This window comes from Bacillus rossius, chromosome 5 (genome assembly GCF_032445375.1).
Source record: "Bacillus rossius redtenbacheri isolate Brsri chromosome 5, Brsri_v3, whole genome shotgun sequence".
In the NCBI taxonomy this organism is placed as follows: domain Eukaryota; kingdom Metazoa; phylum Arthropoda; class Insecta; order Phasmatodea; family Bacillidae; genus Bacillus; species Bacillus rossius.
Window position 1 is genome coordinate 15,075,884 of NC_086333.1, and position 27,529 is coordinate 15,103,412.

Here is a 27,529-nt window from a genome sequence, read left to right on the forward strand (position 1 = left end):
GCGCTTGACAACCCCCATTCCACGAATCACGTTATCTGCTTCATTTTAACGAGAGTAAAAATATATAAAAACTGTCGGCAAATTGATAAAAGCTTTATGTGTCCGCAACACCGGGCACAACACTGGCCCCCCAGTTGTTTTCATTTAAAACGTGGCTAAAGAACTTGTGTGGATCAGGCTGAAAACATCCGGCAATACGTGTAGGTTATAAGGAATCTTGTTATGAATTGAGATGTTATGTTTTTCGAGTAGATATACACAGCGACCGAATGGATGCACGCCCGCCTCAACTTGTTTAACTGCCGCAGCGATGTTTATTTTGACAGCTCAAGCAATTATCTTTTCCCGTTAGTTGACAAAAAAAGGTCTCTTCACCAGGCATAAAAAAAAAAGGCTACGCCACTTATTACCCAAGCAGGAAACACACTGGCTGCCGTCTGTCTCCACCGCATTTATCTTTCTTCTAACATTCCACGTTTCGCCTCTCGCGTGAGAAATAACGAAGCGACCACGCATTGAGCCGTTTTATGCTTTGTTTGGTGACAGCAGCTTGATTTTATTTGGTATATTCCTTTTCATAGGACCCTTGCTATTAAAATAAATTTATATTTATTTTGAAAGCTTGTAAATTCCTTGCCAGAGATGACTGAACTCGAACTTGATGTGAAAAGTGACATATTTTGACATACTTTTTTTTTTGGGCATGTTTGTGGGGAGGGAGGGGTTCGAAAATTGTAAAGTGTTTACACTCCCGGGCTAAGGGTTTTTTGATGTGTTATATTTTTACCTGGAAGGTATTTTTATTTGTGTTGAGAATTTAGATTGAGAAGTTTGGTATGGCCAGATGTGTTTTTTTTATTTGTTTTGTTTTTTAAAACAAAAAGGGGGGGGGGATATAACAATGGTGGATGAGAGTGATGATGAAGCTTAATATGTTTGTGTTCCGTGGTGAATAAGAATAAAAAAAAAGAACTCCACCAACCCAAGGCTCGACTTGAAAGATTCGAAGCATTACATAATTTGGCGCCCGAACAGGGACCTGAGGAATAGCAGTACTCGGGGAACTTAAGCAACGGATAATAAATTGAAGTCGGCGTGGTGAGTGGAGAAGCGGCGGCGGCTGACCACGAGTACAACAAAAGGAAATGGCGGCTTTTGAAATCGGCAAGCATCGCGGGAGCACTTAACGTGTAATCGACAAGGAATAACAGCAGCAGAAGGACATAAGGTCAGCTCCATCCAACCCCAAACTGTGATAAATGAAGTTAAAGTGTTAATATGTTGAAAGGAGGCCCATGACCAGAGTGTGTGTGTTAATTTGTGTGTGTTATTGTTTTTTCTCGTTTTCTTTGGGTACTAAGGTTAAGAAAATTATATCATTGCCGAATACAGGAGGGTAGCAATAATGGCATAGTCACTCCTGCCAGGTTATTTGAGATAGCCTACTACTTAATCAGGTTGTTTACAGTAAGTAATTAATTTTATGTTGCAGGCCTGTGTGCCGTTTGAAAGGAAAAACGAAGTATTGAGTAGCATTCAGTTGTAAGGTTATGTAAGTGTAGAGTTCAAAAAAAATATGACACCAATAATTACTAGGGCCGCATCGGCAGCATCAAACTCAGCTGGAGCTGATATGTGTAATAATTGTCCTGTAGTAAGTGTGGAGGTAATAAGTGAAACCGAGGAGCAGGGGGAAGCAAAAAACCAAATGGTTGAAACCAAAAGTGACGAGGAGAGTAGTATTACACCTCCGCCACTCGGGGAAGGGACTGTGGACCTAGTGACCATCAGGGGCATGTTTGACGAGCAGAGCAAAAGATTCGATGAGCAAAGTAGGAAATTTGAGGAATTTCGATCAGCAGTGAAAGGTGAGTTTGTGGAGTTTGGGGAAAAGCAGAGGGCGTTTGAGGCTCGCTATGCTAACCGACTCAACAAAATTGAGGACACAATAGGCCTAGTAGGAGTATGGCAAGCTAAGGCAAGTGAACAAATGGAGAGTTTGGGGGCAGAAGTAAGAAAACAGGATGTGGAAACAGATAGATTGGTGCAGCAGGCAACCACACTAGAGTCAGCAATTGCCAATAGTCAGGGGGAAATTGCGCTCATAAGGCATGAGCTAGGAAAGAGTAAATCAGAATTACCCAAAGAACGTAAGATCAGGGAAGAAGGTTTTGCTCAGGTGCAGGCGGATGTGAGCACATGGGAACAAAAAATCAACAGCAACCAGACAGAGGTGAATCAACTCAATCTGAGAATTGGAAAATTGGAAGGAGAAAGGTCTGGGGGGTGCAAAGCTGGGGGTAGTTGTCGGAACATGAGATTTACACAGCCGTATCATGACGGGGACATTCCAAAGTTTTCCGGGCAGGACAGAACTCACCCTAGAAAACACTTGGAAAGGTTACATGAATTTTTTTCAGTATATGGATGTTCGGAGGAGGAGCAAGTGATAGTAGCAAAAAGATCCATAGTGGGGGTGGGGGAAAACTGGCTGCGGCTCATTGAAACTCGAATATCACACCTCCAGGATTTCGAAAGAGAATTTACAACGGAATATTGGGGGAAAAGAATACAAGGAATCGATAGGGCAAACTTATACCAGGGGAGATGTATGGCCGGGCAACTTGAGGCTCACCTAAGTAATGTGGTAGAGCGAAGCAAGTACTACGACACACCGTTCAGTGAGGAGGAAATTGTAACCTTAGTGTATTCACAGACCCCTGAAAGTGTGCAGGAGGCGTTGGTAGGGAAAGATGTATCAATGGTGGAACAACTGCGGAAGGTGCTAAAGGAACTAGACAGAATTAATGCGAGGAGGGACCAAAGGGGAAGCCCTTGGCACCAACAGAATCAGAGTGGGGGAAGTGGTAGTCAGGACAAGATGAAAGGTGGGTTTCAGGATCAAAATGGAAAATCTCAAGACTGGAACAGTAATAATAGCACAAATTATAACCCAAGCTATTAAGGAAACAGGCCTGGCAGAGGGGCATATTTTGGTAACAGCAGGTGGCAAGGAAATTGGAGAAACGGGAAAAGCGGTGATGGATTGGCAGAGGGGGAAGAGTGTAAAGAAGCAGGAACAGGGCAGGGATAAAGTAGATCGGGGGAAAGTATGGAAGTCGGACAGGTAGGGCATAATAATGACAAACTCAATACTTGCTTGGGAAACGGTGGGGATCGTCAAGCCTAAGCAGCCAGGCCAGGACGATCCAAGGTAAAGGACAGGCAGAAGAGCGGGATGCTGTTCACATGGCTGCAGCAATGTTTACTGACGAGAGGGAATTTTTGTTATCAGAAGAAACACAGACGCCCAACAGCGGACCGGTACCGGAATTGTTATGCCGGATCGGAGACCAGGATATCGCTATCCTTTTCGACTCGGGATCAGAAGTATCAGGCATTTCTGAACAGTTTTTAACAGCTTTAAATAAGCATGGGTTCACTTATCCGGTATTGCCGGTGCCACAACTTACCGTGACTGGGGCTACCAGAGGGAAAAGTAAAAAAGTAAACAAACAAATTTTTTTGGATTTTCGACTAGGGGAGGAAATTTACAGGGCGAATTGCTTAGTTATACCTATGTTAACTAAAGAAGTGATAGTTGGTGTGGATTTTATGCATAGGCATGGTATGATTGTTAATTTCAAGGAGGGTGTGATTTTCATTAGAGGGATAGCGTATGACATGCAGAGAAGTAGCAGGGGTTCAGGGTGTAACCCTGAAGTACTGAGGGTGCAATGTGCAAAGGAGGGGGAACGCATGGAGTTTGAGAAATTAGGAGAAACATTAGGAGAAAGACCTTTGAAATTACAAACTATCACCCCTATAAGTTGGGAGGAGGAAGTAAGCCAGGTATTGGGGCAATGTGAGATAGGAAGTGAAGAGGAGAGAATGAGATTAGGAAATCTGTTGATGAACTTCAAGGAGGTTGTCAGAGGTGAACCAGGGTTAACTACTCAGTATGTAGCCAGAATTCCGGTGACTGACAGCACTCCGTTTAAAGGTAGGAGCTACCCTATCCCATAGGCATGTAGAGAAGAGGTGGAAAAGCAAATCAGAGAGATGGAGAGGAATGGTATAATTGAGAGAGGGAACAGCCCTTTTGTTAACCCTTTGGTTTGTGCCAGGAAAAAGGATGGGAGTGTGAGACTGTGTGTCGACTCACGAGGCCTTAAAAGCATTATCGTCCCTGACCGGCAGAGCCCTGTGGAGCCAGACAATTTGTTTGGTGCTTTCTGGGGATGCAAGTACATGCACTACAGACCTTGTGAAGGGTTATTGGCAGGTGCCCTTACTTGAAGCGGATAGGAAGTACACTGCGTTTCTGTATAAGGGAAGGTCCTACCAATTCAAGGTATTACCATTTGGTCTGCCAAACAGTGTAGGGGAATTTTGCAGGGCGGTAGATGCATCGTTAGGACCCGAACTAGAATCCAGGGTGTTGACCTACGTAGATGACTTGTTAATTGCGACTGAGAGTTTCGATGAGCACTTAGAAATTTTGGAACAACTGTTATGTAGGCTAAGGCAAGTAAATGTGACCTTACATTTGGGTAAATCAAAGTTTCTGAGGGAGGAAGTGACCTTTTTGGGATTTAGATTGAGTGCGGGAGGGATCAGACCAGATCCTGAGAAAGTTAGGTTAATCAAAGAGTTTCCTCGCCCAAAAAACCTCAAGGAGTTGAGGGGGTTTCTAGGACTGTGTAACTTTTACCGCCGTTTTGCAGAGAGGTTTTCAGATGTGGTGGCACCGCTGTTGAGGTTGCTAAGAAAAGATTGGGTGTGGAGGTGGTGTAGTGAATGTGAGGAAAGTTTCAGAAAAGCGAAGGTTTTGTTTGTGGAGAACTGTATAATCCACCATCCGGATTTCACTAGGACTTTCTATCTAAACATTGACGCGTCAGGCTATGGCCTTGGAGCCAAGTGTTTCCAGCGAAATGAGGAGGGAGAGGAACAACTGGTAGCCATGCTTAGCAGGAGTCTAAATACAGCAGAAAGAGCCTATACAGTAACGGAGAGAGAATGTTTAGCAATCGTGTGGAGTTTAGCGAAATTAAGAAACCTAGTGTTAGGCAGCAAGATAATTGTACTGTCAGATCATCACTCTTTGGCTTTCCTACTACAGTAAAACACCGTTTTAACGAACTTCATTAGAGCGACCAATTCATTACTACGAACTATGCCTTTGGTCCCGTCAGATGTCCATATAACATAACGTAAAAAAATTTCACTAGTACGAATTTTCTCGTTCAAATTTTTTAAATATTCTATAAATATTCATTTGAACGAACACTTTTCTGCCCGGCACGGTAAACGACAAACGGATAAAATCGTTGCCATTCACCCACAAACTGCCATCTTATTTATTTTGATACGCGCCATAGATGACTGCAATGGACTAGTGTTGAAATTAATGCACAAAACTAGTGTAGCGACTAAAGCGCTGCATTGTGGTGTTCGCTGACATTACTCTTTGTTCTATGCTCGCACGACGTGTTTAACCGATGTGAAGTGCTACATCATAAAGTATTGCTACACACACATCTCTGGTCGTTTTCTTGTTTATTGTTTGAGAAACGTGCGGTAGCCTACAACTCACATAGTTTCGGTTCCCTAGCACGTTCGTGCAACTTCGGATTTCTCTCAAAAATTGAAATTATAAAAATCGAAGGGTTGTGTTAGGTTAGTCACAACATGCTTGATCTTCTGATTTAGCGGCTGAAGTGGCGTTAATACCAAAACGCAAAACTTCGGAAATCTTCGCAAATTCTTGCAGGGAACCGAAACTACGTGAGTTGTAGGCTTCCCAGAAACGTGGCTATACTACATGTATAACTTATTTTTACATGGGTAGGGTGCATTTGTTTTTATAGTTTAAAAAACCGTACTACTGAACATGTCTTCTAGGAAACGACTTGAAATGTTAAAAGCAGTAGATAAAGAAAATAAAAAGACTGATGTGGCTAAAAAGTTAGGTATCTCCAAATCAACATTATCCACAATTCTCACCCAGCGATCCAGTTTGGAAGACAATAAAATGTAAAAAAAAAATTCCTAACTTTTAAATTTTATATTTTTGATTTATTACAGCATTTTTGCAAACAGCTTGTCTTGATTCCAAAGGTAGGCTTACTGCTTTGGCAAACAACTTACCTACGTATTTCTGTATTGTACATATACATACTAGTATGTATGTATGTATGTAGTATGTATCTTGATCCCAAAGTATAGCTGTTAAAGTAATTGATGCTTGTACCACTCATATTGGTATTAGATTTTCTACTTTGTTTTTTAACAAGATCGAGTTATGTTCAAAACCCCAAAACAGGCAATCATTGTGATTTCGGTATAAAGAACTTCATTATAACAAACTGCCATAATTTTGGTCCCTTCATGTTCTTTATAATGAAGCTCTACTGTAACTTGCAAGTTAATGGGGAGCAGACTAACGAGGTGGTGTTTAGCCCTGCAGGAGTACAATCTGTAGATGGTGTATATCTCAGGAAAAGAAAATAGTGATGCAGACTTGCTCAGTAGAACTGTAGTTGAGGAGGGGGAGCTGGTAATGGAGGAAAAACCTAGGGCCGGGCCTATTATGGCAAACCTCACTGCAGAACGGGATAATGATTTGATTAAGAGATTCGCTAAGTTAGGAGAGGCTCAGCGAGAAGATGAAACATGGGGTAGCATTATAAGAACGTTGGAAAATGAGGACAAAGATCTCAATGATTCAAAGGTACAAAAGCTGCTGATGTGGTATTGTACAAATGGAAGGGTGCTCTATCGGAGGGATGCGACAGGAAAGTGGAAAGCGTGTGTGCCAAAGGGCTGGGTTAATCAGTTAGTGTGGCATCTCCACCGGTCCATGGGACATTTTGGTGGAAAAAAGGTGTTTTGGTTGGCCAACAACAGTTACTTCTGGCCTAATATGGAGAAGTCAGTCAGGCAAATCATAAGCAGTTGTGATATCTGCCAAAAGGCAAAGTATCCAAATCGAAATTGGGAAGGAAGATGGCAGCCTATTATTCCGTCAGGACCAGATGACCTTGTAGCGGTGGATTTATATGGCCCTTTGCCTAAGTCAAGAGGAGGAGTGCGGTACATTCTGGTAGTGCTAAATGTGTTCACCAAATTTGTGCGTTGTTACCCATTAAAGAAGGCTACAGCAGCCGCTTGTGACAACAAACTACTTAATCATTACTGTGTGGAGGTAGGAGTACCTAAAAGAGTTCTGAGTGACCATGGTACTCAGTTCACAGCAGATGTTTGGAGGTGGGAGCTAGCTCTATAGTTCAGTAAGACACCCTCAGGGGAATCCCAGTGAAAGAGTGATGAGAGAGATTGGGAGACTACTTAGAACCTATTGCCACAACCAACACAGCAGGTGGGCGGAGATGATACCTTTAATGAACAGTTTTTTTAACCAACACATTCACAGTAGCACAGGCTATGCTCCTAATGAGCTAGTGAGTGGGGAGCCACAGAAAGATAGCTTAGCTTTAAAGTTTGAGTTTCCAGAAGAGGAAAAGACCCAAATAGAGGACAAAATTGAAATAGTCAGACTTAAATTGAAGCATGCGGCGCTGAGGAGGGGAGCCCAACAAAACCTTTGTAATAGCATTTTTAAACTAGGTGACCTAGTTCTTCTCAGAGTCTGTGGGCGGAGTGATTTTTTGCTAAAGGAGACAAAAAAATTGAGTTTGTTGTATGAGGGGCCTTTTAAGCTCATTGGGGAAGCGGGGAAGAATGTTTGGGAACTGGGACACTTGACCGATGGCGGAGGTGCTCGGGGTACATTTAACCAGTCTCTGTTAAAACCTTATATAACTGGGTAAGTGTTGTAACAATCATTGCTACTCTTGTTGTTCAGTTTGTGTGAAGATGTCATGTTAATTTAAGGGAAAGTGTTGTAACAATCATTGCTACTCTTGTTGTTCAGTTTGTGTGAAGATGTCATATTAATTTAAGGGAAGTGTTGTAGTAATCATTGCCACTCTGGTTGTTCAGTTTGTGTAAGAATGTCATGTTAATTTAGACGGACAGGTTGAAACTTTTGTTGTCATGTATAACAAGACTAGTAGAGATGGCAGGAAGGGAGTGACTAGGGCAGGCCTAGATTTTTGTTTCTAGCAATCCAGTGTGTTCAATTTAGAGGTAAACTTCAGGTAAATTTTTAATTTAGTATCATTGTAAAATTGTACGTCAGTTCACCTGGGGGGTTGTAAAGTGTTTGCACTCCCGGGCTAAGGGTTTTTTTGATGTGTTATATTTTTACCTGGAAGGTATTTTTATTTGTGTTGTGAATTTAGATTGAGAAGGTTGGTATGGCCAGATGTGTTTTTTTTTATTTGTTTTGTTTTTGAAAACAAAGGGGGGATATAACAATGGTGGATGAGAGTGATGATGAAGCTTAATATGTTTGTGTTCCGTGGTGAATAAGAATAAAAAAAATAACTCCACCAACCCAAGGCTCGACTTGAAAGATCCCGAAGCATTACAAAATATTTACAACGATCTTACCTCTCCCTCACCGCTTTAGCACCCCATTCATAAAAGCCAAATTTCACGAGAGAAGAGAGGGTGAAAAGAGCATTTTCTCACTGAAGGTTTTTCAAAGGGGAGCGAAGTTGGGGTGTTATAAGGGAGGACACTAGATGGTTTGTGTGTCTGGGAGGAATGAGCTAGCCTTGAAGAATGTTAATGAGGGGAGGGAGGGGTGAGCTTATGCGTCATGAAGCCGCTGCCGCCAGCCAGCCGGGCGAGCATCGCATTGCAGAACCTACCGCTGCCATATTTTAAAGGAAATGTCCCATTATATTTTTTTTTGTTATTCTTACATGAACATTATTGGAAGTATTAAAGCCGACACAAAAATACGCTGTGTGTTAAAATTAGCAGATTTTAATGATCTTTCATTTCGTTTTTTTTTTTATCCTGATTTTCACATTTTGGTCAAAATGTCCAATTTTTTGACGGTTCCCGAGAATGTATTCGTAAAATCACTGCTTTGTTAAATCCGGGGTTAGTGACATCGGGGTTCTAGTGTATTTAACTACGGCAAGCAGAAAACGTACATGTAAACTAACCAGTAAAATTAAACTGTCTTTTGACATATTTTCTTTAGAGGTGGCCTGTAGGGCAACGGACTTGTCATGAAGGTTGAAGTGGGTTTAAAGCAAAGCCGTCTAGCATTGTGAGTGACAGCATCCTGCCATTGTACGGCTGGTTTCTAGCGAGTAGCGGTTTGGAAAAGGGAGGGGGGGGGGGAGGGGGGTTGAAATCAACTGAAAATTTCGGAAAACATCTATTACGACCCCCCCCCCCCCCCCTCTATTAAGACCCTATTCCCGGGAACCGTGAGGGGTCGTTTCAGAGAGGTTTGACTGTACACTAGAGTCCCGTTATAGCGAGGTGTCACGGTTCCGGGTTTGATCCTCGCTATAACCGTGTCCTCGCTATAACCGAATTGGACAAATTTTGGCCCCCAAAAAATAAAAATTAACCAAAAATAGCATAAAAATTGTGTTTAAACCTATATAATTTGAAAATAACAGGTTATATTAACGAAATCTTAATTTCTGTGAGTAGATGTGTAATTTCTCTTTAAAACGATACCCCATAAGTACGGATGCGATCACCGATTGCGTCAAAATAACCAGAATACCCTGCCACGCCACGTAAGTATAGCATCTCAGCCCGCGGCCGACACAGCATTGTCCTGCTATCTATTGACGCGGGCTGTCTGCTGGCGGCCATGTTGGTTCGGGATGTTGCTAACAGGTGGTGCTAGTGTAGCGCGACGATTTAATTCCTTACAAAAAAGCAGGAGTGCGGCTGCGGCAACGCACGTACGCCTCAAACGTAATAGTCGCTGGAAAACTATACTTTTTTCATTTAAAGAAACCTGTCAACTTTTTTTGAAAATGAATTTGGGATTAAACTCAAACCATCACCACCCCTTTCCCGGACAGATACCCCAACAACTGACCGAAACAAAAGTTACAAGAAAACTGCCCTAGCGATTCGGAAATAAATACGGTAGTGCCTACTAGAGGTGTAAAAGTAACGAAAAAATGCGTACCCGTATGTATTCGTTACTATAACAATTAGTACTCGTTACTATTGTTACGTTACTCGTTACATCTGATACCGCATAACATGCTATGTTATGTTGCAGCAACGAATCCAGTCGTATTGCGTACGCGTACAGTATGACGTCGCGTAAATAATAATAAATAGAATATAAACAATTAACAATATTTGATAATTACTAGTTTTTGTTAACCAAGAAACAATTAAATCTCATTAGAGCGGCTTTTTAATATTATCTCTTTTAAGATAACAACCAAAAAAAACGTGAAAATACGCGATTATAAAAACAAAAACATACATATTTCTAATTTGTATAAATACTTTCTTACGTTGTTTCTGTTCCAATCTCAAACTTGTCTACACACAGCACAGATAACTAACGGAAGTTTGATAAAAGAAAGAAAGGATGGGATTCTATTTTTAAAGCCACGCACTTAGGTGGCGACTGCACGGCTGAAGAATGTGACAGGCGTCAACGGCAAGATGTCTAGTGGCGAGCGAGAGGGGTGGAGATAAAGCAGACAAATAACAAAAGCGCGCTTCAAGTGATCACGCCGTAAATTCCTCAAAAATACCTCGTTATAGCCGTGTTCTCGCTATTACCGTGCTCGCTATAACGAGATTCTACTGTACTTGCGATATTTTGATAACCGATGTTTGCTCTCGCCAATAATACTTCTCACATAACCTTAACCATAATTACAAGCTTATTTTCCGCGTTCGTAATTTATTTTTCTTCACGTCACCATATTACCTAGTAATTCCAAGCATATTTTCCACTGAAACAATTTCAACCCTATTTCTTCTTTCTGATACTGCAATGCATCCCGACGGTAGAATTCTTCCATGTGTACACAAATCCCAGTCATTAGTGCATATTTATTCTATTCAGATATTCGCAAAATGTTTTCGCTTGATGAATTTTCGAAGTTCACTAAGTTACATAAATTGAAAACATAAACGAAAATAATTACGATATTTAATTTAATAAGTGGTGTAGCCCTAAGTAAACATGAAGAAGAATAAAGTTGCTGCTTGATATAACAGGCATTTTCTTTCCATGTCGTTTCATGGTCGCCAACTGCTGTTCTATACAAAGACGTTACGTAAGTTTTACAAAAGCTAAAATATGAAACGTGTTTAAGTAGGGCAAGTTGTAGCAAAGGTATTATGTTGGCTATATTGAGTGCATTGCCAAAAACATAAATAAAGATGTGTGGTTTTATAAACTCTGCAGTACGTTTCAAAGTTGTATTGAAATTACTTTCACGTATTTTTAACGTGCTTTCGCACCAATAAATGGAGTGATACACTTGAACTATGGTCACAACATTTGCTACTTGAAGACCTTCCTTTCTAGCGTGTCGTTTACCGTGATGAAATTTTACAAAGGTTACAAAAGTTTGATGTTTTTCGGACGGTATTTTTCGTAGATTACAGTTGAGACACTGGACTAAGTACCTACATGCAGTGACTTGTGATTCATACATTATAAGCAAATACACTAGAGACTAATACCGGACAGCTACAAGATTTTTGTGTGAAAATGTGGCGTTGTTTTCACCGCAGTTCGATAGATGGCAGACGGCATGCCTCTTGCCGCTAGGTTATTTTTCACACTACCGCCTGTGTTGTTAGTATAGAGCTGTCCGGGTTATAAGCATTATTGTTTTGTGAGTACAATGCGCAATGCCGCCGAAAAGTGACATCTGGTTACATTTTTAAGTAAAAACCAATGATAAGGCAAAAGCAATTTCCAATTATTGCTGTAAATAAATATTGCTTGGTGGGAAATCTTTTAGGACATTCAATATATAAAATTTGTGGAATCACTTTTCCCTGCATCCCTAAGACTGAAATTGTTAGCCAGAATATATCTTGGCTTTCCACCTGCCTCAATTCATTCTGAAAGATTGTTTAGCTATGCAGGTGGAATTTGTACCAAAAAACGGAATCGCCTTTCACCTGAACACATTAAAATGCTAACATTTCTCCACAAAAATCTGAAATTTGTTTCCTTGTAGTTACAATATGTTTTTGCATACTGTAGGTAATACCTACACCAGAATATTGCTCTATCTGGCCTTGAAAAACAATTTAATTTTGAAGACCTTTAATTTAGAGAGCTTATTTGTAGGCCATTATGATAATTTCATTATTAGCTTTCATTTAATGTGAATTTACAATATTTTACAATTAATAAAAATAATATACATTCACATAAGTATGTTTTATTAATATTTGACATTTTTCATTATTGTCTCTAACAATACTCCAGAACCATAATTTTATAGAATCAGTGTTAGAAATGAGATAGGCTTATTATCGGAATATCGGGTATTAGGGATCGGATTGGTAAATTTGGAAATATCGGAATCGGTATCGGTATCGGGTTTTTGGATATCGGGCCATCACTAAATTTTAGACAGTAACATCGGTTTCACTGCTAGTAAAAGATGGTTTGGAAAGTTCGCGGAAAGGTACGCGACGTGAGTTGAAGGTAACGCCCGGGCGGAAAAGTCAAACAACTGACTGATATTATACGGTGTTGTATTTTTCATGCAAAGTATTCAATGGTAGGCTTATACAGATAAATGGTGTGACACATTTATCGTTGAGTGTTATTCTACGCATTTATATTACGTAAAGAATATTCCCCTACACATTTTGGAACACATTAAGTAGATTAGCCTTGCTATTTATGGAGACCAATGCTTCAGAATATACAATTTCAGATAACAAGAACATTTTTAGGAACGTATTAGAGGCGTTAAGTGAGGGATTGGTGCATTTCCTTTTTACTGCTAGATGTTGGGTCTTCTTTAAATTATCTGATGGCAAAATTCGAGGTACACTCTGATCTAAAGAGTAATGAATATGTTTGGCTCAAACATCAGTCTTTGTTTTAATTTGCCTTTGATTTTATTTTGTGTTATCTCCAGTTCCCTGTATGGCTTAGTTGTTGAACAATACTTAAGTAATCGAAATGCCCCCATTACTTTTTTCGATGCAGTCACACTATAAAGTGATTTTCATTAAGTTGACTCCTTTCATTTCATCTCAAATAATTTAATAATTTTTTGCACCCCGTTTCCATGTCAATGAACAGTAGCCGACCTGACTTAGAAGTCAGAGTGAATCTTTGAGGGTCCGCTTCAGGCATTATTGCTAGCTTGGGAATCAACATATATTATAATAGTAATCTATGATACTGAAAAATAATATTAAGTTTAAATTTTTTTAGAAAAAGAATATAGAATCAACATATAAAAAATAAAACAATAACATGTAATGGCAGTTAAACACCCCCCCCCCCCCCCCCTTCCTCACATTTCCCACCCTACTAAGTAAAAAAACCTAGTAATATATTAAAAATAATAAACTCCAGGTTGGACAGTCCTTTGAAGTCAGTTCTTTTTTTGTAGAAATGTATTACCTTACATTTTTTGTGCTTCTCTATGTGTATTTATTTTAAATACTCTAAAATCAGGTAAAACCATAGATTTCATGACTTTTGAAGACGGAACTGTTTTAAAATAGAGGCTTTTATTATTATTATCATTTTTAATATTCAATTTAAGACTCTACTGTTATTATTGTTGTTATTATTATTATTATCATCAGCATCATCATTATTATATTAATTATGATTCAATTTATGATTATACATTTAACTGGTAGGGGAGGTTTTCTAAATCATCTGAAACTCTCCGTTATGGTTGGAAGCTGTGCCCGTCACTGGGAACATGAACACCACAAAACTAGTGATGGGTCGAATCCCATTTTTCCCGAATCCGAATCTCGAATTCTAATCCCAAACAGTACTTCGAATCCACCCCTTGAATCCGAATCCAGATCTCAAGGGTTAATTATAAAATAATTTATAAGTTAAGAGAAAAAATTAAACATTATGCAGAATTATTCAACCCTTTAAATTTTAATTTAAAAAAAAAAACAAGGATTTTGACACGGTCTGGATCAAGACGATTCCGTTTTTGGTCACATATGTTTCCTGCAGTGCTGAACAAACGTTCAGAGAACACTGTCGCAGGTGGTGAACACAAATCTTTTTGGGACAGTTTATGTAGCCTGGGTGAACATGCAGACTGGGTTAATTGTAGGATCACGTAAGAATCTGGTCACTTCATCAATTGCTGTAGAATCCGACTTGGTGGATTTAAGGCATTCAGGCATTATCTGTGAGTACAGTGATTCATGTATCCACGGAAATCGGAAAACGAAATTCAACATCCGACAGAACAATATTTTGTAGTTACCAACTTGACATTTGTTTAAAGTCCCAAATCAAGATAAACGCTTTCCTGAAATATTTAATGGAAACTGAAAGGCGCCATCTTGGCTTCAATGGTTTTAGGCCATAAGAAATATTGTTGTGCGTCTTTTAAAATTAAGCCTCACTAAAGCATAGTGATTAATATGCCCGAAGTTAAAAGTGACGGGGTGTTTTCTCTAGTTTACCCATTAAAATTCTTTATATTAATATTAGTTATTTTTTGTGTTGCTCAAAATGATTGGCTAACAAATTCATTGGTTGGCCATCGTGGAATTCTCATTTAATACATATTATAACGTTGGTGCTCTACACAAACCAAACTTGGTCCTAAAAAAATTCTTAAATAGAACGTGTATCAGAATATTTAAAATTGAATCGCGATTAAAATAATAATTGTATAATGTATTAATTTTTGTCATTCATTATTTCATTGTTATTACTACATGTGTGGCCATAACTTGTGATGAAAGTCGGCATTATTGCTGATTACTAAGTAACAGATTTCTCGGTAAAGTTATTAAAAAAAACAAGATTCATATTACTAGTCTATATTCTAAATGTGCTTTATTTTATTTTTTAGCATATTCTGAGAATACATCTGTGATTTATGTCTTATTTAATGCCAATGTAGCAACAATGCATCCATGTTCATGAATATAAAGTAAGTTTCCCAATCAGTACATGCTTCATAATTTTTTTATATAATAACAAATTAAAAGTACAGTACAGTAGAACCTCGTTAATCCGTGACGTGTTAATTCGGGAATCGGATAATCCGGGACGATTTAAAAGAGCAGAAAAAAAAGAGAAGTAAAATTTGTCAGCCCTTAAAATTAACGTCACGCGGTGGCCGGTGACTGGCAAACACTGCAAGCCATCTGGGCCCCAAACTCTGCCACTGTTTGTACTGACCCTTTGTGTCGCCCCCCTTTCAGCTGTCACATTTGTCACTCTTTAAACTTAAGGGGGATGTCCTGACTTCTGCTTCCCGCCTCCCTTTGTTTGTTTCCACCCGCCAACGCAGGGCAGGCGCCTGGCGAGTGACGTGTCTGTCTGGCATTCGGGTGTACGAAGGGGGAGGGGGGAGGGTGGGGTGTGTGTGCAAGGTCAGCACGATCTTATCTTTCTCTCTTCGGCTGTTGTAAATGACCATGAACTAATGGTTAGGCAGTGCTGTATTTTTTTAAGCCGAGACACTAATTCGAAGACGGCCAGCCCTTGCCGTGAACGGATTATCCGTTTTTTTTTCTTTACAGGATTTCAATTGTCCGGGCATCGGCGGGTCCAAATTAACACGAATAATGGGGAGTTTACTATTTTTTATCCATCTGCTGCCAAGGCGCAGTAAGCCTCAGGAGATGATACGTCACATGACCTTGGCCTTAACCCAACTGCACGCCGGTGTCTGAGAAGCTTGACAAGACCTTCCGGGCTTTTAATCGCTAGTCCGTGAAATTCGGTAATCCTTGATTATCTCGGTCCCGACCATCACGTATTAACGAGGTTCTACTGTACCTCAATAGGATGTGTTCCAAGGAAAACTTGAACAGGCCAAGTAAATTGTAAGCATTTAAGTTTTTAAATATTTTTCCTCGAATCCCGAATCTTTTCCCTCGAATTTCGAATCCTAGAGATTCGGTGGGATTCGAGGATTCGAGGATTCGACCGGCCCATCCCTACACAAAACACAAGGTAAGATTTTAAATAATGAAAGGCAAATGGAGTGTGTTTCACTGACAGAACAGCTCTGATGGAAGGATACACAGCACTGAACTAACTTTAGTGAACCAGAAAAACCACAATTTAATTTTAGCATTTTTACTTTCCATGATACTTGGAGTATGAAACTCCTTGTAAGCTAACTTGGCTGGTACAGAGCTAGCAATAGGGCAGTATGTGGGGGGGGGGGGGGGTTGAGGGTACCTGGTAGACCTGGCAGGAGAACAGGGTTGCCACCCACGCAGAGTGCAGCAAGGCGTTGGCAGCGATCCAGGCAACCCACGCGTCACACTGAGCCATGATCGCCACCACTGCAAACAACATCACAGCGCCCCCTGACTCACCACTCACTTGACAATTCCTTCATTACATTTTGTGCTCTACAGCTCATTTTATTCAACACCGGAACAAATCCAAATGTTGGATTTTTGTGGTTACTAAACATCTGTGCTTTTAACCAAATATTTACTTAATTTATGTTGTGGATTGTAGACCCCTGCCTTTCCCCATTTTTCTCATGATATTTTAGAGAGTAATGTTTGTTATCAAGTTCAAGATCACAATGATCATGTTTCATATTTATATTTAATCATTTGGAATATTCTTGTAAGTAATGCTGATATGTAATCTTTTTTTTTTTTTTTTTTTTAGAAAAACCTTTAACTACATTTTTTGTGATTATCAAAATGTTGGCAATATTGCAAATTATGTTAGTGTGTATTTTTCAGCATATTTCATTTACATGTTATTTTTACTGCTATAATTTTACTTGTGTATTTCATTGTGATGTTTCTAGAATGTAGAACAACAGTTATAGTGAAAGGAAGAACGATACCTAGACGTGTGATGCCGAGGTGCTGAAATGATAGACAATATTTTATCACATCCTTTGTTAGAGAACACTCTGACCGTAAAATCACATAGTAGTAATTGTCTAATTTTTGTGGGGAAGTTTCCAGTTAATACATTTTCTTCTTCTTCTGATTAGACTTAGTGTGGTCACGAGGCCAAAAGTTCATGGTCAGGCCTGAAAAGTAGGCCAAAACAAGGTTGAGAAATTTTCATAATTTAATAACTTGGTTTCGTCCGACAGTTTTGTAGAAGTTAGAAGGGAATTAATTTTGAGGCTGCGAGCTTGGTTTTGTGTAGAAGTTCAGAACAGTGTTGTAATGTAAATATGGCTGCCATTGTGAGTTCTGGTTTTGCATGTTTTGAGTGTTTATGTATGTGCAAACTAGACCACTTTTGAGCCAGCCAGAGGTTTGGATTGTTACAATACAAACATGTAAAATGTGACGAAAATTTTACCTTCAATTAATAAAGTAAATTTATCCTTCCTTTTTTATATAAATATATTTTGCAATGAAGTTCAATTCATATTGTGACCAAAAAAAAAAGTATGTTCTCGATAAACACTGAAAAGAAACAGTTACATATATTTATGAATTGAATGCACTATTTAACAAATTGAAGTTTTTTCAATTCAAGCTAAAACCAAAATCTATTTTAGACCTTTCAAAACAAATATTGCATTAAGATTGCTTATATACCCAATATTTGGGTGACAGTGAAGTTTGGAAGTCTTCTATGAAAAAAAAATATATATATAGTACCACCATAGTTATAGTATTATGATATAATATTAAAAATAATAAACTTGGCTATTAAAAGATAAACTTTGGCCGTGATTGGTCATGCATCCGGTCGGCCTCTGTGCATTATCTACCAAATAAACCTGCTGAAGAATGTCAAGACAGCAGAGTCCTAGTTCTTTGTGTTTGTGGTTGAAGGTTTATACCATATATATACAGGTATGTATTATGTTCTTCACCAAATTTTGAACAAAGCTAATTGCAAGACGGGCACTGCGTTGCATGTGTTTTAGAGGCACATATAAAGCCTTATCCGTTTGTTGAAAGTTCTACTCAATTTTTACAACATGAATGGTTCTTTTCCTTGCAACATTCAATTAGTCAAAAACAGTATGTTAAGTTTATGGCCCTTTTAAAATTGGTATTTACTGTACGCTGCAAATAAAAATATTGTCAAAACCGATATATTTTTCAACAGCTTCAAAACAGAAGAAAATAAGTATTTGATTTAACTTTAGAATTTCCGAAGCTTCGCACAGCCTTAAAACACATGCAGAAATGAATAAATAATCATGTTAAAATAAGCTAAAGAATGGGCCCCTGCACTGCATGTCGCTACACATCACAAGCATTGTATTCAAATTTTTTACAAGTTAGTTGTTGTCTTAAACACCACTTGAGTAGAGACAGTAGCAATTTGTATTAGCTATATATGGGGAAGAAAAAAAAGGTCTTGAGGCATACAATTCTATAAACCTGCTCTCAGTATTGTATTGAAGGAAGCAGACAGTCACTGAAAGACTTAAATAATAGCATGAAAGTAACAAACGAGATGCAAGCTGCTGTATACACAAGCAGATGGTATTTGTTTCCCCTTTTCTTCTATGACCATTATAAGACAAATTTCGAAGACATAGGCCTACTACCTATTATAGTCATTATTAAAGTGTGACTTCCAGGAAATTATTACAAAGTTTTTCATTTCATGGTTTCTTACACATCAAAACCAACATCACCTCAGTGGTATTCTTCGTTGAAGGGCTAGATTTACATTTCTTCACAAAGCATTCTGATGTCCTCAGCTATGTGTATATATGTACACCAATCCCTCAATTAGCATGTCTTAAGATTGCATGAATTTATTTAGCGCTATGTTATTTTTAATGTCCCAGTCTTGATTAGCATGTCTGTAAATTTCAGGTAGCATGAAATCGCCACAGGCAAAAAAAAGTCGAGCATGATGCCACAAAATCTGCTTCAACTCGGTAAACAACATATGTGTCATAGCATACAGTTAGCTATATGAGGGGGGAAGAGATGCACGTGCAGGTCTGACTATGCTATTGGCCGTTGTACAAACATGACAAGTTAAGTTGCGGCTATGGAGTGCCGGTAACTGTATGTGCGTAAGCATAGTGAATCATAGTGGAATCATGGCTTCCAAGTGAGAGCATAATGCATCGTGTTTAAGTATTCAAGACAAAACTAGAAGTATTACACTTATGTTGGTTGCACTTTAGTTTTAAGCAAGTCAACTGTACACACAATCGTAAAATCAGGACTATAAAATGCTTATATAAGTCTGTTGCTGTTGGTTGTGCTAGCAGGAATATATTTGACATAAGATACTGGAACAGAAATGAACATATGATTTACATGGAAAAGGTTGCTAAACGAATGGCGCAATGAAAAAAAAAAATCACGTGCTTGACAGGATTGATGTGAACGAAGCAGTGCTACCCAAATTAGTACTTTAATTTTTAAAAAATTAACTGTAACTATCCGGACAGTAACATCAGATTCACTGCCAGTAAAGGATGGTTTGGAAAGTTCGTGGAAAGGTACGCAATGTGAATTGAAGGTCCCCCTCGGGCAGGCAAGCCAACCAGCTGACTGACAAATAAGTACATAACCACCTATCTCCCGTTAGGCGGTGTCGTATTTGTCATAAAAAGTATTCGATGGTAGGCTTATAAAGATAAAAGGTGTGACATATTTATCATTGAGTGTTATTCTACGGATTTATTTTACATGAAGAATATTTCCCTACACATTTTGGAACACATTAAGTAAATTAGCCTTGCTATTTATAGAGACCAATGATTCAGAATACACGATTTCGGACAACATGAACATTTTTAGGAATGCACATTAGTAGTGCAAAGTGAGGGATTGGTGTATATCATCAAAAAATAACTGAGGCAATATAGTCACCATAAATGAGTATCCAAAAAAATAATTTTTTCAGATTTGTTTGTTTATTATAAAATTGTAACTAAATAATAATGCAAAAAATGTTTCTTAAAATTTTAAACCCAGCCAGTATGCTACTGATGTCAATCCGCAGTGTCCACTCTGATGCACCGGCATGAAAATGGTCGTCGAACATTAGATGGGCTGCAAGGTCAATGGTCGATCCTGCAATTAACCTCCTCCCCTAGTGACCAACTCGGCCGAAGGTACAGTAAGTTTGCAACTTTCAGCCAGGACGGTTGCGTGCAGCCGACCGACTACAAGGCTCATCACCATGTGCCAGGTCCGTTTGTGCGTACAGTTAGCGACATCCTGGGGGCCTACATATGGGATATCCTCGCCGGGCAACGACCCTGCTGCCTGCCACTGCCACTTGTGGCATCATGATCCTGAGGACCATTACCATCTCTTCCTCGCCACGGGCTAGCACGCAGTTCCTCACTTTCGATACGTTAGCTGGCGCCCTTTCCTAGTAATACCTACCACCTGTCTTCCTCACCCACTATCAGCCACCCCTGTATCCCATCCCACCAAGACACTAGGCATCATGTGACGTCCAACTAATGTGGTAATTACATTTTAGTTTGTTGGGGCCTGTTCCAGGATTCACTAAGGTATGTGTGGCAGATCAATCAACCATTGTGTGGGACAGCACGTTGGTGACTCTGCATTCCAGCCAGCCACGTCACGCCATCCACACGCAAGGCTCTCCCTCCCCGTCCAAACGGCTGAGGTAGCCGGGCAGGTTTGCTCTACCTCGCCCGAGCAACAGTGGAGCCTAGGGTTCCTAGGTATATAGTCACAAATCACCAACAGCCACATGCACACGGCTTGGACCAGCCGGCCTCTCTCCCTCCAGCCCAGTCTCTTGACACTGCCACCTGCTCCTCACACGCACTGGCAGCAATGTTGCCCACGGAGCTGACTTGTGCCACGTGTCGGAAACCCAGTGCAACAGACAAAGCTGCCGAAAAGTTTTCCCACAGCTACCTCCCTTTTGGCTCAACAGAACAATATCAACCTGGACTCGCAGGTATGCGGTGCCCCACATACAAACACCACACTTGCATTGAGCCCGGGGTTTATGTGTGGTGTGTGGTGAGACATTATCTGCAACCCGCACCAAGTACAGCAGTCACCCGTGCCACACCCACACAGTGTCACTACGCCAGCACAACAGGCACGAAGACCCGGGCTTGTTCATGCACGTGTTAGCGTAGATCAGAACTTGCTGTAAGTAAGAAATGCCCACGTTTGTGTACACTCAAACTTATGCGTGAAATATGACTCAAAATTGTGGTTCCAAAATCTCTATTAGAAAATGGCTTTAAATTGATAATAATCTTACGATTTATAATGTGGGGAGAACTAGGTTTGTAAGGGATAGCACAATTACTTTTTTTTTTCACAGTTTTATTAATTACTAATATTTACATTAATAATAAACAATTGTACTTCAAAATTGCTGACCACAAATCACAGGCACTTAAAAATGTGTGTTATCAAGTCACTCAATGTCTGTCAAGTTTCACAGTTTGCACTCCTCACTGGAGCTAGGCTCAACAGTAGTTCGCCCCTTACCACGCACCTGCCCACATACACACAGTCTCGCGCCACTCAGTCGCCGCACTCTCACGATCCAGTCAAACTCCGCGTCACGCCACTCTCATGGGGAGTCTCTCTCTCACCCTCTTCGCTGATGTCGCACTTCCCTTTGCTCGGAATCGGCTTGGAACTCCCGCTGAGGCTGGCATTGCTGCTTAAGTAGTGTGGCACCCTTCTCGAACCAACAAGAGCAGCTGTGACGAGTCGTGTCATACCAGGCCGACCTGATGCCTGAACAGTCGAGAATAGCGTTGCTTGTTCATGCCACTTCACGCGATGGCTGGGCGCTCAGCGATAGGTAACAGCAACAAGGCAGGACAATGCACAGGGAGTGGAGGAGGGAGGGGGGTAGCGGCCAGGCACGTGTGGCATGCCTTACGTCAGTGGACCGCACGTGACACGGTGCATGACACCAGTGGCCTGGTAGGGCCGCCAGCCAGCTCTAAACGTGGCGTGTTTCGCAGTCATGTCTGCATTCGTAACAATATTTCCTATAATTGACTCAAAACTAAAATACACAATTAAACTTGCTTTCTGACTTGATTCTACAATGTATTCAGATCTTTCATACACAACACTAGTAGTATATGAAAATTATATTTATACTGGGCACCAATAGATAGTTAATGTTACTACATAGTACAGTAATTGTTACTTTTAATAAATAAAGAAATAAGTATTTAAATTAAATAATGAAAAGGCATGTAACATTAAATTTAAATAGTTCAACACCTATGCAATTTTATGTAGCACTGAACATACCTACTACAAACAATATTGTTATTAAGTTTGTCGCAATATAGGTATTGTAGCTTCAATACTCCCTTCAAAAATATAGTTTTAAGCATAACAAAATTAGAATCCAGCTTTTTTAAAAGATGAAACTATAAATCACTTATATCAAACATAAGCTTTAACTGATACAAGAGTATTCTAAATTCATCCAAATACATTGAGTCAAGAAAGAAAAAAGTAGTATTGTGGCTAGCTGTCAGATATAGAAATTATGATAACTCTTAATCAAAAATGGTATCTTCCCGGATGGAATTTAACTGATAGTCACATTACATGTAGTTAAAGATAAAATTGTGAACATTAGAAAAATTATATCAAATGAAAATAAGGTAACTATACAACTCAAATACAGGTTGGTCAATCTTTTCGAGAATCTAAATTCAAGTTTTTCCCAGGTTTCTTTTAAAGATTTTCCAGGTTTTGCAATAAGGAGTAAATAATTTTTTTTTTCCGTAGTGTATGATGATATAAAGCACAAATTTTATCAAACAGAATGAAACATTACAGTGACAGTTTATTATTTTATATTTACCACATAAATTTAACCTTATTCTGTTTCAAATTTTATCGTCTATGAGAGTAGTCTATTTTAAGGCATCACTCACGATTTTGGCTTTTCTGGCCTTGATCTCCCTTCTTTTATTTACTTTACACATAGTTTTTATGCGTATGTTTTAAGTTGTATTTATGTGGAAGTGTTTATTATATTTCTAGAACATTTGGTAAGGTTTGAGTGAAGGAAAGGTCAAAGGACAGGTGCGTGACTTGGCGCTGCCAATTTTTTCTGGACTTTTTTCAGAACAGAGGCTTTCTGGCAAATTCAGTATGTATTCTTATGATGGGAAAATTGGCAGGTGTCTTTCCCCAGGCGAAACAGTACCAATTTTATAATGTTTTGCGCTAGCCAAAAAGGAAGAACTTTGTAACTGTGTGTTTGTTTTTTGAGAGAAATGAATAGATGTAAGTAAAATGAATTTTGAGGAAAATTGTGTCCTTGTGCAAGGAAGCTATGTTGTGCTTGGTTGGGTGAGTTCACGCTGCTCCCTCTTCCCTGTGTGGCTGGAGGTAGTGGCATCAGCTCGCCATTTGTCTGCTTGATGTGGATCTGAGTTGTTTTTTCAGCAAGGTATAGATTACTTGCAATTAACTATGGGTTGATACAGAAGATATATCTGGTAATTCAGTAAGCAAGAAGTGAGCGCTCTGAAAATTTCTGTAGGAACATAAAATTTTCTACATTATTTTTTAATTGGTACGCTTTCTTTTCAACAACATGGCGTCTATTTTTCTTCAAAGTATCTGTTGTGACCAAATCAATGTCTACCTGATTTGCTACAAGAACATCTTTTCTAACTCCTCTTTGAAGCAAAGTAGTTGTGAGTGTTTGAAACTCTTTATGAAGGAATGGCACCATAGGATTATCAGTCAAACTCTTTCAGAAAAGATTTTACAAGTGATGATGCAATAAAGAAAATGAGCTTGGGACCCATCAACTCATTCTTTACAGCATTACAGCATTACCAACAGTCTTGAAATCTTTATATTCCTTCAGAGCAGGAAAACTTCTTGTAAATCCAGGATCCTTCTGTTTGACTTTGCCTTTGATCTGATTCTCAACAGCTTCCGCATATGTTTTAATACGTGACAATATTTCAATGTCTGTCAAGCAAGTTCCGCAGTTTGCACTCCTAACTGGAGCTAGGCTCAACAGTGGTTTGCCCCTTACCTCGCGCCTGTCCACACACACACAGTCTCGCGTCACTCAGTCGCCGCACTCTCATGATCCAGTCGAACTCCATGTTGCACCACTCTGTCTCACTTCCCTTCGCTTGCGGAACTCTCACAACTCCAGAACTGTCACGGGACTCACTCGGAGTTCGCTCGGAACTCGGCACCAGTCGCGGGACTCCGTCGCCGGACTCTCGTGGCACTCGCGGTAATCCGCCAAACTGTCGTGGAGGCCGGCGTTGCTGCTTAAGTAATGTGGCGCCCTTCTCGAACTGACGAGAGCAGCTGTGAGTGACAAGTCGCGTCATCCCGGGCCAACCCGACACCTGAACAGTCTAGAAGGGCGGCATCAATTCACGCTGCTCCGGGCGGCGTCCTGCGGAACAGTGATAGATAACAACGGCGAGGGGGGACGATGAGTGGAGAGAAAAGGGGGGAGAGTCGGGTAGTGACGACCCTTGTAATCTGGCCAGGCACGCATGACATGCCTTACATCAGTGTACGGCACGTGCCACGGCTCGTGATGCCAGTGGCCGTGCACAGCCACTAGCTAGCTCCAAACCTGGCATCGCGGTCTGGTCTCTCACGTTTGTAACAACACAAAGCTCTCACGTAATTTTCCACAAACCATGCAGTCTTCTTCAGTTCACCCTTAAAAACAACAGGTATAACATAAAGACCCCAGCTGCCAATAGTGATTAGGTCAAAAACCTTCATGATCAATATCCAATTGCAGTTCAGCAACCAGTTCTTTGATGAGTTTCCAATTTATAGAGGAGCCATCCATCAATACAATAACTGCTTGATTTTCATTAAAATTTCAAGTTTTGAGGCAACCTTCAATGCCTGCAAGATCCTCAGCTCAGTAGAGGTCAAGAAAACTGACATTGTATCTAAAATCAAACTTGCTGCACTGGAATCACGCCTTTATACCTACTAAACACACCTTACTGAGCTTAAATCACAACTAGTGCAGATTACGAGATCTGTATTTTTACTATACGTGAAAAATTAAATGTAATATTTTTAAATAAATAAAATAACTATTATAACTCAAATAACTGCAAATCTTAAAGGCACGGCATGAAACGATAAACATTGGACAGTTCTGCAGCCAAGAGAATCAGTAAGGTTCCCTAGCGGACCTTAAAAACACTTATACCTCGTACCTAACATTTTTTTGAAAATAGACACTTTCATATTTTCACTATATTTTCACGAGGATATTTAGTTTTCACTCATTCCGTCAAATGCAAAAATTCTATTTGTTAAACAACTGTATAACAAGAGTAACTCATTAGTGAGATTACACAAATAAACGTTTCCACTATATGTTCTGACAAGAACCAAATATTTGACACTAAAGATAACAATGAGGAGAGCCCGAGATAGACCCCAGAGGGTGGAGCTCGGAGCCAGACATCACCTACGGGGCCCGTGGACTTGAGTACCTGCCGTGAAGCTGTAGGAGAAGCGGAGCTGGCAGGCGGAGCCCCAGAACAGCACGCAGCCGTACAGCAGGAACACACACATCAGCAGCAGCATCACCAGGTAGCCCATGAAGTAGCGGTGGTTCTTGGCTCCTGCAACCAGCCAGGCACCACCGCACCAGCTCGTGTACCACTGCACGGTACCACAGTTGTGTGTCTAGGTTAAAAACATACACTAAATATTCATCATACTACTACTCTCCACATACATAACAAACCTTTCAAAAAAATTACTCATTGTTCCTCCTTCCTTCAAGTGAAGTGTTTCAAATTTCCAACTTGATTAATTGTTTCTAAATTTAATAGTAAAGTTCCTAGACGACACAAAAAATTAACATCTGATGAAAGCTAGCAAGTGATAAAAAATAGTGTGATTCTTGTTTTTGTTAAGTTATATCTGGTGTTTTTTTGTGCCCTGTCTCTTTCACAGTCTGTGCTATTGTTATCATACATACTGATACTGTAGTACCTTATTGGTACACTGAAAACAGAATTTAGATCTCATAGACTAAAAGTGTAATAGTATATCAATATTGTCCATAGTAATTTTAAAAACACAGATTTTTACTGTTTATCAACTAGATTCATTACATTTAATTTAAAAAAAATAAAAGTTAAATAAATTTTAGTAAAATAAGTTAATTAAACCATTTAAAGCAAAAACAGACTAACTCCACAGCCAATAAGTTTTTAAACATTATTAACTCTGACAACTGCCCGAGCCAAAAAGGTGGTATCAATAATTAATTCATTATTAAAATAACAGAGGACATAACTTTATAAACTATGAATAACAGAGGACATAACTTTATAAACTATGTAAACATAAGTGCTGACATTTTTAGAAGACAATGTGACTCACTCCATCAATATCTCATTATATCGTGTTTAATGTTTTGTTTAATGTCTACGGTAAGTTTAGTTAAAAATGAATCTTAAAAATAATTGTTTGAGTCATATTTCATAATTAAATTTTTTTATTGATATAATTTTTGTGAGAACTCATTATTTAATGAAAAAAATTGCTGATCAAATAAAAATAAAAATATTTTATTTATGTAACCTTACAAACTTCATTTTCTTTTTTAACCCAACAAGAAGTGATGCTAATTTTTGATGAAATGTAATATAACTATGTTTTGCGAATGTGAAAACTCAAGCCAAAACAAAGATTCTTACATTGTGATTAAATTGACCTGCACACCAACACAATGTATTAACAGGACTGGACCAATCCTAGTGGTCATAATTGCTTCGGCATCATGCTAATCAAAACGGTCATGACTAGTGTTAGGTCTACTCCAATTCTGGAATTGACAAATTATATTGATTACAACGGTGTTCAAAGACTAAGAATGCAATGTTTTTAGAATCAAAGATGGTCGATTCTTCCCCTGAAGAAAATTTGTGCAACTAAAATTACTGTTCGATTAAAAAAAAAATGATCTGATTAATTGGGTGTTTTTTACTTAATGACTATAAAAATTTTATGGTGTGCAGATTATGTGGGTTTTATGCCAATTAATAAAAATATTATTAACCAATCAAAGTTTGACTGATTAAGTACTATTGTGAAATTATCAGGATTTTGAATCAAGTATGATTTTGTTCATTTCTGTAAAACCTATTCATTGGAAATCTACTCAAAAAATTATAGTTCCACATTTCATAAATTAAGATTACCTTGTATTAGACTGTAACCATTCAGTTATTACACATAGTTGAGAAATCTATATATTCACAATTAATAAATACTAGTTTTTCATCATTAACAGCAAAATGTTATCATTACAATTGTCATTACAGTTAAGTTTGATTATTTTAGGTATGGTTATAGCAAGGTTCCACACTTCCCAAATGTATTTTGTCACAGTATAATAAATATAGTAAATTTTCCTCACTGGTTCTTTAAGACCTTAGTCAAGCTTTGAAATAAAAAAAAACTTTCATACATTATTTAA

General features: G+C 39.1%; 1 protein-coding gene across 4 annotated transcripts in view; it reads right to left on the reverse strand.

The window, feature by feature from the left end:
- Positions 1-27,529, reverse strand: part of LOC134531606 (palmitoyltransferase Hip14) — a 203,379-nt gene that overhangs the window by 38,209 nt on the left and 137,641 nt on the right. For all 4 annotated transcript variants that reach the window (XM_063367350.1, XM_063367349.1, XM_063367352.1 and 1 more), the window contains exons 10-11: positions 25,530-25,661; positions 16,310-16,416 (exon numbers count right to left, since the gene is read on the reverse strand). In XM_063367350.1, coding sequence (XP_063223420.1) covers positions 16,310-16,416; positions 25,530-25,661 — 239 coding nt within the window. The remainder of the gene's footprint in view (positions 1-16,309; positions 16,417-25,529; positions 25,662-27,529) is intronic.